Below are 15,691 nucleotides of genomic sequence, written 5' to 3' on the forward strand. Positions count from 1 at the left end.
GTTCACAAAGAAGGCAGTCTTCATCTGTATGTGTCCTTTCCCTCCCTTTTGCTGACACTCGAATACCTCAGCAATTCCTGGAGGTGAAAAGAGGCTGTTGAACAGAGGGAGAATGAGAAACAGTGATTCCCTCCTGGACATTCAATCCCAGCCTAAATAAGGGGATTTATGAGCTGGGTGCTGAATGACCGCGCGGATTTATCGTGTCTAGCACTACAGTCAGTTATTTTTGCGGTCAGGGGTGAGCTGCGAATGAGTGCTTATAGGGGCGAAAGGGGAACCGAGATTAGCCAAATAGGCATAACACAAATGTCCTCTACTTTGGCTGTGTAAAAAGATGCGAGTGGGCCAGTAGGAGCATTGACAGTTGGACTAGATGATCGTTGTAGGTCCCTTCCAACTGAAAACATTCCGTTCTATTCCATATCCTGTTGCGTGGACCTTCTGTCTCAATGCCATTTTGGGGACCAAACATGAATCTCTGATCTCTGCCCTGCAGGGGAAAAATCCTCTTTGCATTCTCTGAGATCTGTGAGTAGCAAAGGGGGCTGGAGGAAACTGGTTTGAGTGGCTCTGATGGCTACCTGGCAGTCCCTCAGAACAGCTGGTCTGGAGACTCTTACTAGTGGCCTTCCTGTAGACCTGATAGCAGTAACATGCACCTGCTTTTCCATCTTGACCCTCTGCTCTCCAAGAAGGGCTGAACATGATGGCTGAGGCCTGTGGCTAAAGGACTGCTGTGTTCAGCAGAACAAGAGAGACCTCAGCTTTCCAGTGCTTTCTGTCTTTTGAGCAGTCATACTCTTACTAGCCAAGGGCTCCCTTGCTTTTTGAGGTGTTCCCTCAGCACCCTTTCTAGCTCACCTCTGGCTGCCCAGAACCTCCTGTAACTGAGGTCTGGGTGGGCTTTTTTTTTTTTACTGGCTCTGTGAGACAAGGTGGGTTTTTTTTTATTGGGCATGGTCAGGTTTTATTTTCTATTAACAAAGATGTTGTAATCAAGCTTAACCAGCTTTAGTTTCCATCCTTGTCTCCCTGCTCCTGGAGTTGCTTGGGACGTGACAAATAACTGCTGCCCTCCTCCACAGCTGCGGTTTGTCCAGCCCTCTTGTGATGGAGCTACCTTCCTGCCCAGCAAATGAAGTGCTTTGTTCAAAGCCTGAGAGCATCCACTTAGCTGATGGAGATATCACTAAGAGAGAAGTGTGATAAGGGAAGTAGTCTGATAAGGATTTTTTTTTTTTACAGGCTGCTGGGAGCTGTGCTGTGCAGGGAGGCAGTGAGAGGAACAGGGCTGGCTGCTGACGCTCTCGGATGTGGCAGACTGAGTGTCATGTAGATTCATGGTGTAAGGTCCCCAGTTACTCTCAACAGCCAGCTCCTGCCAAGCACGTGCATAGTGAGAAGAGGTGGAAAGAAGGTGGGACTTTCACTGCTCCAGCCACCATCTCTCTCTAAGGAGGTCTCTGCATGGCTTTCTGTATTTGAGGACAGTCTAGCTGTTCTGGGAGCAAAAGAACCTCACCCTGTCTGGACCAGAGTCTAGTGTCACTTACTCTGATTTAACCACACAACAAAAGGCATATTAGGGATGTGGTTTGTTTCTTGCTGGTCTAGGAGATGAACAACTGGGTTGCTATTGCCTTGTCTGCAAAAACCATCAGACCAGTGAAGGACAAACCTCAGTCATGCTTTTTGTTACAGCAAAGTATAAGAGATCTGAGTTCATCCGGATTTGTCTGTAAATCCTTTTTCAAACTGTGATTACGTGGAGAAATATTCCAGAAATTTTAAGTGCAAGAATAAGGGATATTTTTTAACTTTCCTTCTTTCAGCCTCCTGAGCAAAAACTTGCAACTCTTTGTCTCTGCTTTGCTATACCTGTGTTTGAAGTCTCCATCTTTCTCCTCTCTTTCTATAGGTCCTTCAGAAGCTTGGGAAAGCAGATGAAACAAAAGATGAGCAGTTTGAACAGTGCGTGCAGAACTTCAACAAACAGCTGGTAAGATAATTGGCGATATGTAATTACACCCAGGGTTTCAGTATTAGCTTCCAGTCATCTGCTGCAATGTGCAATTAAAGCTCATTAAATTAAACGATGCCATAGGCCTAGTGAAGTTACCCATATATCGTAGTTGTTCACATATGAGAAATAACACTTTGTCTTCCAGTGTCCCCATCATGGAGTCAGTGAGAGTGTGTGCTGAAAAATAATACTTGTTCTAGACCCAAGTTTAGGAAAAGAAGTAGCTCAACCAGAACACTTCCTTCAGTTAGCAGCTGGTTTGTAATGTAATTTTTCCTGCTGGGCTGGATTCAGAGACGTAAGAGCACTGTGTCTCTAAAAGATGAAGAAGAAGGGGAAGCAGATTAGAAATCAAAAATAAAATGCAACAAGGCAGATTCAGTTTCCTAAGCGCAGCGGAGAGCAAGAGACAAAGAAAAGGGAACATCTCTCTATGGCTAAGATCTAAATCTGGCTTCTTCCCCCATCCTTGCACAATCACTGTGTCAGGCCTGAGTCATTATTCTTTTGCGTGTCTGCTTCATCCGTATGTTTTAGGACACAGAAATATTTTAACAGTGTAGCAGTCTCCCCCTCACCCACTTACTTAAAAAGAACCCAAAACCAAAAAACAACACACCCAGTTCAAGATATAAACTGCTGTTTGTCTGGAGCTTTCAGCCAACCTGAGGAGGGGAAAACATCAGTTATCCCAGGGAATTTGCACTGTAGTGGCTGGTGTTAAGGAAGGTGGTGTGGCTGTTTCACAGCATGAAGCATGCATAATGCATGCATAATGCATGCCACACCAAAGCTCAGGTGGTGCCAAAGAAATCTTTCAGTCCCTTTGTGCCTTGACTTTATTTAGGACCTTTTTCTGGAGCTGTTAGCGGCAGCTGCATCGTGTCTGTTAACTCAGCAGATGTGGTTGTGTTGCAAAACCAGCTGAGAAGGGATTTGCCACAGCTGAGTATAATGAAAATCTTTCAGCCTGACTTTGACTTATGTCTAACTGGAGCTGACTGCAGATTCCTGGAGACTAGTGCTCATTCTCTTGGCAGCAATAGTAGCTGTTGCTCCAGAAGTCCACGCAACATCTTTATAGCACGTCTACCAATGATATTCTCTTGTATACAGAGGAATACAGTTTGGCTTCTTTCAGACAACATGACATTACTAGGCGTGACCTTTTCTGTCTCATTTTTAAGTATTGGCAATTGGGAAATAGCCTTTTTAAAGGAGAAATACTGGAAATCTAAAATCCAAACTTTTTGATCTGGATGTCTGCGGTGGCTTTTCAGTTTCCAAAGTCACAAGTTCCAGTAGTGCACCGAGAAGCCTGTTAAAGAAGCACTGCCTCTGAACCTGTTACAGCTGAATATTTTTTCCTGTCTTGCAGGGGCAGGCCATGAACTAAATTCTCCAAATAATTGATCAAAGGAACTGGAAGCTGCCCTGCATTTGCTGCTTGGGGTCTGTTGGTTTTGCTTTGGCCCTCAGTTTCCTTATTACTAAAATAAATGCAAACAATGTCTGTTTTACAGGACGAACCATAAACATGAGCTACCTGGGTTGTTAGGCTATCCAGGGCACAGGAGTTATTATGATACCGAGCAGACTGGGGAAGAAACTTCAACTATATGTGCATATATAAATTCTTTTTTTAATTTTTACATGTATGAAATGCATGCATAGTATAGCTATGTGTGAGATTTCTGTGGCCTTTCCTTACAAAATCTGCTCCAGTCTGGAGGAGAGCTGATCTTTTGCTGCAGAAGCACAGCTCTCCTGTGGAACTGGCTGGAGTGTGACCAGGCAGTGGCTTTGTTTGCTGCTTGATGAGAGGCTCCTCTGACTCTAATGACTGTGTTGGGCCGCTCTGACACATGTTCCCATGCATGGTTTGTCGATGAATGGAGAGCGGGTCTAAAAATCACTTATTTTCAACAAAGGCATCTTTTGGTTCCCTCAAATGGTGATTGAGTGGACATAAGGGAAAGCACTGCACTTCCCAGATCTCTGTCCATTCAGGTTCATATAAGAGACCACTCTGAGGTCTCTGAATGGTAGGAGCTTTTTAGCTCAGATGAATGGATTTGCTGCGTGACCAATGAGCTGGACATAACCGTGCTTCTGCAGGGCTACAGGGCTCGCCTGTGTCTCTTGAAGGCTTGACAAAGCAGCACAACTGGCCCCTGTATTACTCCCTCATGAAAGATTTTTTGGCAATTAACCTCCCCAAAAGTTCATTCAAAGCCTGTCCTCTCCTTCCCTTTCCTAGTGTCACTTGAGTTCAGGTACCGGCACAAGGGTCTGTCCTGGAAATCGTCCTCACAGGCCTTGGAGCAAGAGACCTGCTGCTAAGGTGCAACACAGCCCTTGCTTGAGGTGTGCCAGGCTTTGCTTTCTATTCCCTTGTGTTTGTAATACTTGCTGGAGAGACAGAGAGTGGCAGACTGGTGGCAGCCCTTGCACCTGGCACCACGCTGTGTTTCTACCTGACAAAGCAGCTGGGTTTTGATACCCTTCCACTTGTGTGGAAGTTCTTCTGGGTTGGTTTATAGAGCTTCACACCAAACGCATGAGAGACAAGCTGTGGCTGGCACGGGCTGCATCCATCTCTGCCCGTACCCCATGGTGTTTGGCACAGCCTCAGCCTGCAGAGCAAGCAGTGTGGACTTAATCTTTGCTTTTGCAGCGTGGATTTGGCTGTGGACCATTACAGCCAGTAGCTCAGAGAGAGACTTTCTGTCCAGGCAAGAATCCTTAATGCCCAACAGTTTCCATTTCAGCCCTATGTAGCAAAACAAGTTTAACAGGTTGCCTGGTACCCTGGATGGGAACTTCTCATCAGTTGTTCATGCTTTGTGTCTTATCAGCTCTGAAGTTTTACTGAGTGGGGGCTTATCTGGAGCTGTTGTTTCAATGCTTCCCCTACCCTTTATAATTCCACAGTCTGCTCTTCCAGCTCTATATTAACCTAATCTGGAACAGGACATTACCTGTCCCTCTCAAGCGTAGAACATCTCTGCTGATAATAAAAATCCTTTCCACCAGAACTGCAAAACTGGGGAGGTTACGTAAAGAAGAGGTCATGGTCTACTGTTAGGATGAAAGAATTTCTTTTGAAGATTGGAGATGTGGTTTAACCTGGCAGGCAGCTAAACACCACACAGCTGTTCGATCACTCTCCATGCCCTGGGGGGAGAATTGGGGAAAAAAGGTAAACTTATGGGTTGAGATAAAGGCAGTTGTAATAGTACAGGAAAAGAATGGAAAATAATAATGATAAAAGAATATACAGAACAAGTGATGCCCAGCCAGTCCCCGAGCAGCGGCCATTGCCCCCTGGCCAACTCCCCTGCCATGTTTAATATTCAGCATGATGCCGTATACCATGGAATATTCCTTTGGCCAGTTCGGGTCAGCTGTCCTGGCTGTAAGTCCCTTCTCAGCTTCTTGTGCACCCCCAGCCTCCTCACTGGCAGAGCGTTGTGAGAAGCTGAAAAGTCCTTGACTTTGTATAAGAACTGCTCAGCAACAACTAAAACATCAATGTGTTATCAACATCATTCTCTTTCTAGATCCAAAACACAGCACTATACCAGCTACTAGGAAGAAAATTAACTCTATCCCAGCTGAAATCAGGACAGGGGGTAAAAAGGGGTTTTAGGAAACCTGTCTACTACCAAGAAACAGCTCTACAGAAAAATACACACTTAACTAGTGCTCAGTGAAAGATATGGTAAATAACCCCTCAGTGAAACAAAAAAACACAACAAGAAACCAAACCACTCATGTTTTTCTTTCACAGAGCTATAAGTAATAGGTGGTTCATTAGGTTGTTGGAGAGAGAGCTCTTCCAGCTTCCCAAGCATAACACTTCTATTTTTAAATATGCATCTTCCTGTACATGCTATCCTTCATATTATACTTGGTTGTGTTATAGGTTCACAGGGTTGAATTACTCTGTGATTGCAAGTATGGCGAAATCTGCTCAAACAAGATGACACTTGTGCGTTTGAGTGGAACAACTTATTGTGGTCACTTCTACATCAAGACACAGTGTCATTGACTCTATGTGAAGGTTTTATGTCAATGTGTTAGTGCAGGGATGAGAAATGAATATGGAGTTCAGGATCAGCACTGATCTTCAGTCTTTGTCCTAGTTTTACTTTCCTTTTGTGGAGTTTTGTTATGCTGAGATTATGTGTGTGTGTATATACATACACACATATACATGTATGCACACACAATTTTTTTTACATTCTTGCAATTTAAAAATTACTGTGCTGTTAGATTGTTGAACATCTTTAGATTCAGCCAAACCTCTAAAATTTCCTTAAAGGTGCACACCCTTAAACCTACTGGTCTTCGATAACTGGAAAGTGGATTGATTTTCCAGATACCAGTTTAACTGTCTTCCCTACTCTTTTTTTTTGCCTCTGAGTTTAGGAAGCGTCTTTTAAACGTACACTCAAGGGTATTGAAAGCTCCTCTTCTATTCAGTATTTGATAGTGCCTGACTGTGTTTCGAGAGATGTTTATGCAGAATCATGGCTGTACTTGACAGCTTGCTGTAGCCTGCTTGAAGAAAGCAGTGGGCAAGAAATAAAGCAATGGAAATCCTAAAGAGAGACTTGGATGGGAACTCCAGGTGCTCAGGGGAGCTCGGGGAATGGGTTCATGACAAAACTCTGAACATCGGTCTCTTTCTGAAAATCTTTGTACTTGCAGATCTTACAGGCTGTAAAGTTTATCTACTCTCCCTGGCAGGCTTGTTACTTTTAAGAGGCTTAGGTAACCCCACAGTCATGGAAATCAGCTGTAACTCTGGCTTTAAACATCAGCAAGGAGTGACTAAGAAAGGCCACGCCAGTTGCAGGATGCAGCACTGCATGTTGGCTGACTGCACATTGCAGCAAGACAAGCGGTGTTGAGGATGCCTGGAGAACACAGAAGACTAGTTGTGCATTGCTGCAATTGCACACTCCAGTATTTGGGCCCCGACTTGCAGGCTTTTCAGGTGATCTGTATAAAAAAATCTTGATGTTTAATTGTGATACTGGTGTACCTTTTGTCCTCATGACTTTGGGACTGAGTATTGAGACTTGAAGAGTTCATGAGTCTAGGTTCTGTCGTGCTGCTTTGGCAGGACTCAGGCAAGTATGGGCACAATTTTAGAGGTGGTTTCTGATTTTAGATGCTATAATTTTGAGAGTTATGGTTCTAGACATTGTAGTGCCTAAGTGTATGGTGGGCAAGCTCTGCAGAGGACCTTCCCTTCCAATTAGTTTCTGATAACCTCAAAGTTTTGTGTTCAAATTTAGTAATTTAAAAAAATGATACAGCTTCAGGATGATAATGTATCCATCTGAGGGATTTTGCATGATAATTTCTCCTGTGCCATTTCCTCTTGTCTTCCTCTTTCTGACATCTGATCTTGCCAGTTCCAGTCTGTGTTTTCTAGTATGGACTAATTCTAGGCAGACAGAGCTGCTTTCCTCTCAGCCTTTCTTGCTTCCTGCATCAGACTCAAGCAAACACATATTACAGCTTGATGGAACTGCTGCTTGTCAGCTCAGCCTTCCTGATGGTGCCCTGTGTGTGTGCTCTTTAATTACTCTAGCACCTCTTCCCTGGTGGCTAGGAAGGTCTCATCTGCTCAGGTTTTCACATTCACCTTAAGCCAGCAAAAATCTCTACATTTGTTTGCTGGTTTAAGAACTTCTAGGACTTTTGCAGCAGATGTGGTCATTATTCCTTTTCTCTTGTACTCTCTTTGGGTCAGTTCCCAATACTTCTCTAGGCTAGGAGTCTGACTTTCTTTTATAAAAATGGCCAGCTCTTTCCCATCCCTCGTTTCCTTTGTTGATGGCAGTAGTAAAAGAACAAATGTGAACTCATCCAGAACTTTCGAGGCAAGGAAAACAAATTGGTCTGTAGTGTTGGAAGCAGATGGGTTTCTCCACAAAGCTATGCTGGCACTGCCACTTCAACAGCTGGGCAGATTTAGCCTCTGCTTAGAGAGCACAGCTGCACTGAGAGCACAAGGGATTACAGAATGGGCTCAGTTGAGGCAAGAGATGTCTGAGTGGTGGGGAGGGCTGATGGGAAACATCTGTTTTTGAAGCTAGTAGCTCTGAGGCAGCTGTCAGAGATGTCCTGTGAGCTCCCTATCTCTGGAGTTGTCTTCAGCTGTCAAAATGCATTATGCTGGGGGCCTCCCCGATGGAACACAAACTGGGAAAGAGGAGGAGGAATAGTAGCAGGCTGTGAGGAAGGTGTGAGGTGTAGTTGTTGCTTTCCTGCATTCTTATTTTTACAGCTACTTTGGGGGATAGTGAGAATCCAGTGAGATCCCACAGGTTAAGGGAAACCCTTTTATAACAGAAATCGTTGCCTCTCAAACTTTTTCTGTACTTCTTGTGCATATTCCAGAGGTTGTCTGCTGTCGTGGTTTAACCTGACTGGCAACTAAATGCCATTCTCCCCCACCCCTGGAGAATGGGGAACTCAAAGGGGAAAAGGGAAGGAGACTCATGAGTTGAGAGAAGAACAATTTATTAACAGTAATATAAAATTAAAAATAATAATGTTAAAATAATAATATATGAATATATATAATGAAAATAATATATGCAAACAAGTGATGCACAGTGTAATTGCACACCGCCCAGTGACCAACACGTGTCCTGTCCCCGCAAGCCATCCCAAAACAGGTTAAGTCCCAACACCATAATCCCCGAGAAGTGAGCGGCCTGGAAAGAGAGTGAGAGAAAGAGAGAAATGTGAGACTGAGAAAGTCCCACAGAAGAGAATGTTTCCAACTTCCTGGTCAACTCTCATTTATGTACTGGGCATGACCTTGCATAATATGGAATATTTCATTGGCCAATTTGGCTCTCAATCCTAAATCTAAGTCCAAACTACAAGAGAAGTTGTGGGCCCTTTGTCCTGGCCATGCTTCCCCTGAGCCTGTTGTGCTCCTGCACACTGGCAAAAACATGGGAAGCTGAAAGGTCCTTGCTGTTTCAGCACCAACTATAAACATCAGTGTGCTATCAACGTTCTTCTCATAACAAATCCCATACTAAATCTAAAACATAGAGCTCTTCTAGCTACTAAAAAGAAAAACTAACTTTGTCCCAGACAAAACCAGGACATCTGCACAGGTATCCTCGATGTTTACTTCTTCCCTTGCTCTGACATGCTCTGTGGTGGTGTGGGTCAACTTCTCAAGCCTTGCTCTTCCTTTTGTTTCTGTTTGTATAATGTCACTGTCTGGATTTGGGAGTATTTCCCTGTCTGCTTTGCATTACTGTCAATGATACATGGCAGGGTAGAGGGGAGGTGGGCCTGCATATGCTTATCCTAGTGCAGGAGAGCAGTTGTACGGGGAGTGCGTGTACGTGTGCATGTCTGAACCACCTTTGCTCTAAAAAGTCTCCACGACCCTTTTGAATCTGTGTTCTTGTACTGCACTCAGCTGTGGCATCTGAAGGTTCAAACTGGCAAAATTCAGCCCAGCTTCTGGTTCTAATCCTTTGTTTCCTGGTGAGATCTGCTGCTGGCAGGCCACCTCCACAGCGAAGCTAAAGAAAAAGAGGATTAACTCTGCATTTGCAAGGCCTGCTGCCCAGGACAATTTAGACAAGATGTTTGGGTTGGTCAGAAGTCCTTTGCACTGGGGTTTGGGTTTGCAGTGTGGCAGGAAAAAGTGGTGACCTCAACTGCTCCCAAATCAGTACAAAATAAATCAGTTGCATCTGTCTTCTATATCCTATAGACTCCCTTCAGTTACATTTGTTGCATAGACCCACTAGCCCTTGGCTTATAAACTAATTATTGCCTTTAGGACCCTCTCTAGTTGCTTGCACTAAAGCTGGCTCTTCTGAGAAGAGCAAATCACAGCTTTACCCACATCAAGATACTCAGTACCTTTGTGGTATTGTTGGCCAAACATGTCTGCAGGCTGTGGGCTTACTGAGTCAGAAGGCTCTGTGGTCTCCTTGTTAACATTTGTTTCATGTGGTCAGAGGGCTGGTGTGTAGCCCACTGCAAGACCGTTTTTCTTTATTTAGAGATGTTTGACTCTTCCTTCTTACAGTCCCTTTGTATGACAGAATGACTGATGGTCTTCTCCTTACGTTCACAGTCCGAAGGCACAAGGCTGCAGAAGGACCTCCGAACTTACCTGGCTTCCGTAAAAGGTAAGGTCTGCATAAGCAGAGGATTATTTCCCCTCTACCTACGCAGTGAGGTTTCTGCAGCCATCCCCTTCCTGGTGTTTCCATAGACATTAGTTGTAGGAAAGGTCAGCCTTGTCTGGGTGGTGGATCTTTCAGAATCCTTCAGGGCCAGTGTGAATGGAATGGGGTTGTGCTTTGATGCCAAACAGGTGGTGCTATCTTAGCAGATAGACTCTCATATCTTCTGCTAGGGGAGAATGAACATGAAGGGTTTGGTGTAACTGCATCCTCGATTCCTTTCTCCCTCTGGTTACCTTCCATCTCTGTGTTATCAAGGGTCAGGCGTTCTGTAAGGAAGAGCATAGCATTTGTTATAACCCTCCTGTGTCCCCATTCCTCAGATGAGGGTTAAACTGAGGAACAAACTATTTCCTTCTTTCCGAAGCAGTTCTCTCTTCTTTCCTAGCCATGCACGAGGCCTCCAAGAAGCTGACAGAGTGTTTGCAGGAAGTTTATGAGCCGGATTGGCCTGGGAGAGATGACACAAATAAAATAGCGGAGGTAAGACTCTGTCCAGGATCTAAGGTCACCAGGCTTGCTCTGTCAGTGGAGATGAGCTTTGAAAGCTGTGTCTGTACACTAAATTTCTGCGAAGTCATACGCCTGAAGAAGAATTGGAGAGGCAAACTCAGCATTGGGAAGAAGGGAAAGCTGAAGGGATGTGGCCTGTGTTTTTGTCTGTAGGATGCTGTCACCAGATACTTGAATGCTACCCGGGGCCATATGCTTATACCCACAAGCAATGTGTTCCCCCAACAGTGGCTAAACAGGGACAAAGGGTGCCTAAAGAGAGTCAGTAGGATGAACTGGATGTGTTGCTTATGCTCTCTACAAGAGAAGGGGAGGCTAAATCTATGGCCAGAGCATAGTCAGAACAACCATTGTGTAGCTGCAACAACCTCCCACTCACAGCAGTACCACCAGCTGCCATACTTTGGCTAAGCCATATGTCACCCCAGCCTGCTGTTCTTCTCATCCTTTGGTGAGGTGATGCCTATCCAACTTGCCCAGGTGTTTTCTGTGGAGCTTAGGGCACAGCCTGTCACTTGACAGCTTGGATCCCTTTCGGCATCTGTGTATGGTGGATCTAGCTGGAGGCAGGTGTCCTCTACTCTCTTGCTCAGCTGTTCTGCTGAGCAGCAGCTGTGACAATTAAGTCCAGTCCTCCAGCACCATGGCAGATGAATCCACAGAGCTTATCTGCAGCTGTCTATGGAATTGGAGCAGTGGGGAAGGAATAGAGAGGAGAGCAGGAGAGGGATTTTTCCCTTCTGCTTTCTCCTGCAGAAAATCTCACCTGAAATAACATCTGCATCTTGCCCAGGAAGTACTGACTTCAAAGCAGATAAGTCAAACAAAAACTGAACATTTCCAGGTCAATTCTTGCATTAACATGGAAACTTTCCATTAGGAAGTGCTGTTGCAGTAAATAATGGAGGTGTTATTCAACTGGTTTGGCTTCATGTTCTCTGATGGCCTTTTTTCTTCCTGAGCCACTGCAGTGCCTCCTGGAAGACTGTCCTTTCAGAGAGAGAATTTGATCCAGAGAGGTCAAAGGGAGCATGAGTCCTGAAAACTAACTGTAGCTACTCCGAGGGTCTGCAGGAATATTTCCAGCCTTGCACCTCCCCCTTTAATGCCATTGTTTGTATTTCTCTTTTTCAGGAAAAAACAGGCAGGAGAAAAGTGCTATTCACGCAAAAAAAAAAAAAAAAAAAAAAATTCCCACATAAAGTGGGCATTTTTCCTGAATATTTTAGCCAAACCCCTTTGTTCGAGTGGAAAAACAGGAGAGGGGGGCAATTTCCACACAATCCAAAGTGTTGATGGGAAGTTTCTGTGCCTGAGATAAGATCAAGGATAAAACATGCACAGGTTAGGCTGCAAGCCTTGGATGTGACCTCCATTGGGTTGTGGAGGCAGGCAGTGTGAGGACTGAAGACTGCTAGAATAGCCTCTGTTATTGTTCATTATCCTCCAGAAAGCTGCATTGTAAAGAAAAGCAGAAAATGGTGCCTAGTGGTGTCAGGTGTCTCATTTTTGTGGCTGCTGGGAGAAAGAGGTAAAGCCAGCCTGACCTTCATCTTCTTGTCCATTGTATGGACTTGGGCTAGCACTGCAGGGGAGAAGACAGGCCCTCAAAGGAAGGTTCATGAAGGGCGCTGTGTCCTTGGAGAGGTCACCTGAATTAGCAGCATCAGCCTTTCTTCTCTGTTTCTACATTTCTGGCATGACCTTTGTTTTCAACTACTTTCTCTGCTCCTTAGTTTTTCCAAAGAAATTACTATTTTTTAAGAGCTCTGAGGGACTGAAATTGTTGATTGTGGCACTCGTGGAGAAAACTTAAAATGTGGAGCTCTATGTTCTTAGTAGTTAACTCATTACTTTTGTTTTTCAGAACAATGATCTCCTCTGGACAGATTTCCATCAGAAGCTGGTGGATCAGGCACTTCTGACCATGGATACGTACCTTGGCCAATTTCCAGATATTAAAGTAAGATTCTCTTTAAACCTTTTGATCTAGAGAGTCACAGCAGATTAAACCTCATGAGAATCAATTTCTTGCATCCCCATCTTCCTCAGGAGGATGTGTGTGCTGAGCTGCTGCAAGTTCTCCTTTTAGAACAGTCAAGATCTTTGCAGTGACGGGTCATGTGAAATGGTTATGTTCTCCTTTCGGGCTTGAAATGAGAGTGAAGAATCCAGGGGAAAGACACTGAAGAGAAAACATAAGTGTGAAACGGGAGGATCCATAAAATTTCCTATTGTATTACATTGCAGGAGGACAGTGTCAGCAATAACTCACAAGTTCTTAGTCTCTCTTCTCAGTCCTTTGTTTTTTTAACTTGTAAATGCAAAGCATTGAGGAAGTAGTGAGTGGCAAATGTGCTTTACAGGTAGAGGCTGGCATGGAAGGCAGATTTCTGTGTGTTCCCTGAAGTCCTACTGTGCATACAACCAGCTTTTTACAGAGAAGGGAGAATGCTGGATAGGCATCCTTTTGGGGGAGATCATATCCAAGGACCTGGGTTTGAATTATGTCCTCCCCTTCCCCCCTCAGTTATCTTCTCTCTGTTCGTTTTGAGAAGGTTATGCAGGAAATGTCTTCACCATATGGAAGCACTAGTAATGATATCACCATATGGGAAGTATCAGCTTGGCTTCTTTCCAGTGAAAACAACCCTTTCCCCACCACATGTCTCTTAAAACATTTGACAATATTTGTTGCTTCAGGAGGACAGTGCTGTATCAAAGGAGAGCAGGTCACAGGCATGTAGAATGAGGCCTGAATAGCAATGTCCTTGCCTCCTGGGGTTCCTTGGTTTTGCCTCTTCTGTCCCTGAAAGTCTGAAGTGGGGAAGGGTGAAGTGGCTCATTCCTGCTTTCCACCCGCTGGAGGCTGTAGAGCTGATCGCTCTCCGTAGTGTGATGCCACGTGCCTCAGCAGTGCAGAGGCCTGTGTGCTGCTTCCTAAGCAAAAGGTTTTATTTCAGGCTCACTGTAGACTCAGACTTCTGCACTGCTTCAGTCCAAATCATGTATTACCAACCTTGTCGACTGGGCACTGGGTCACCCCAGAGTATCACATTTCTTCCATGCTCAGTATCTTTGGGGTGTCTTAATTCTGCTGGGGTCCCGCTGAGGTTTTACAGTGGGACTTTAAAAGGAGCGCAAGATTGAGACCAACCAATTCCACCAGAACTCAAGATGTTAGGCACAGAGCTCCCATGGATCCTTTCTGTCTTCCAAAAGGGCCGCTAATGTGTTTATTACTAATGTCCCTTCTCAGTCTGGTTTCTGGTTTCAAATCAAGTCTGGTTTCTTTGACTGGCAGAAACTCGTGTATGTACTGTTGAAGGTTCCTACAGTTCTACAAAAGTGTCGTTTGGCTTCATGTAAGGAATTGGAGTTTTTGAGGTCAGCAGGCAAAAAATCCTCAGTCTTACATAATTTACAGAATATTTCAGTTGGTTTTGGTGGTTGTGATAATCTTCTGTTTTGTGTTTTCCACAAAAGCAAATTTTCTGCTTTTCCTGGAATTCTGGCATTACTGTGATAATGAAATACGATTTATGGAGAGAAGATGATTTTAATTTAGTTATGTGAAGGTCTGTTTTTTGTTAATTCAAATTTTTTGTAATTCAAATGTGTGATCGGTTAGATCATGCATTATTTTTTGTTAAATTCTAATGTATTCTGAAGTCTCTTTCACTCGAGGGACTGGAAAAATTCCCTTGAATTTTTTTGGACTTCCAATGCGATCCACAGCAGGAATGTGAAAACATAGCATTCCTAAAGGAATGTATTGGAATTTAGTAAGGAATTTTTCTAAATTTAATGGAATAATTTTTAGATGTTGGGTGGGGACGGGTGAACAAAGCCTCTCAGTCTTCTCTAACTTGAAAAATGGGAGTGCAAAAAGTACTTTGTCCTTTCTTTGCAGGTCAGTATCTTTAGATTCTTGGAGTAGGACTCTTGCATGCTCTATAATATATCTGAGTGAATTTTTGGTTGAGATTGCGGAGTATGCAATAAGAGTACAGGTAGCTGCAGTGAGCCTGGAGAAGATAAACCATAACCCAAGTTCTGAAGAGCTGTGGAATTGATGATTTTTTGTCTTGCACTGAAACTGGTGCCCTGTTTCTACTAGGTTTAAAACCGAATACCAGTAAAGATGGGGATGGGGGAAAGTGTTTTGTCGTGGTTCGTTTTTGTTGATTTTTTTTTTTTTGGTATTGTGGTTATGTGTGGTGGTGTGTTTTTTTTTTTTCTTTTGAAGGAGGCTTAAATTAAGATGAATTTATTGCAAAGCAGTAAACTTTGTTGGAGCTCAACTTTTATTCTGAAATAGTGTTGGGTAGCTGCAGCTATCCTAGAGTCATATAAGGAAGCTTCCCTGCAGCCTTTCTGTTCTGGGCTAAGTCCCATTGATGCCACCACAGGTGACTGTGTGATCAGTGGTTACTCCAGAAGGACTCACAGTGTGCCCTGCACCATTTCCATGTACTCTAGTAGAATTGTGAGGGTGCAGGTTAGGAGATTGGGGGCTTAAAAAAAAGGCAGGAGTGACCTTGTTGAGAGATGGATAGCATTGAATCAAACTCCCTGGTGGGGCGGCAGGGAAACCTAGAAGTGTCTGTTTGCCATGTCAGAGGTGGGCAAAACTCCAGCTCTCTCTACCAGTCTGACCTGTGGGAAAAATCTTCTCCTAAAATACAGGGCCAGATTATGGATTTATCTGATTTGTGTGGAAGATGCTTTAACTAACATTAACTCGACTGCAAGGTTGCTCAGCTTCTTCATGATTCCTCTCCTGGAGTGAGCTGAGCACTTTGAAATTGTTTTGGATGTGCGTGTGGCTGAGATCCTGCAGATCCATCGTGACTCACACAGAGCTGCACCAGTGTGTGCTGAAAGTGCAGAGGACCATGTG

The 15,691-nt window shown here is 44.2% G+C and overlaps 1 protein-coding gene across 11 annotated transcripts in view; it reads left to right on the forward strand.

The window, feature by feature from the left end:
- BIN1 (bridging integrator 1) overlaps window positions 1–15,691 on the forward strand; it is a 99,902-nt gene that overhangs the window by 42,086 nt on the left and 42,125 nt on the right. For all 11 annotated transcript variants that reach the window (XM_086615281.1, XM_086615282.1, XM_086615284.1 and 8 more), the window contains exons 2-5: window positions 1,922–2,002; window positions 10,164–10,218; window positions 10,664–10,758; window positions 12,656–12,751. In XM_086615281.1, coding sequence (XP_086471407.1) covers window positions 1,922–2,002; window positions 10,164–10,218; window positions 10,664–10,758; window positions 12,656–12,751 — 327 coding nt within the window. The remainder of the gene's footprint in view (window positions 1–1,921; window positions 2,003–10,163; window positions 10,219–10,663; window positions 10,759–12,655; window positions 12,752–15,691) is intronic.

The sequence above is a fragment of the Tauraco erythrolophus genome, chromosome 8, assembly GCF_009769465.1.
Source record: "Tauraco erythrolophus isolate bTauEry1 chromosome 8, bTauEry1.pri, whole genome shotgun sequence".
NCBI classification, from domain to species: domain Eukaryota; kingdom Metazoa; phylum Chordata; class Aves; order Musophagiformes; family Musophagidae; genus Tauraco; species Tauraco erythrolophus.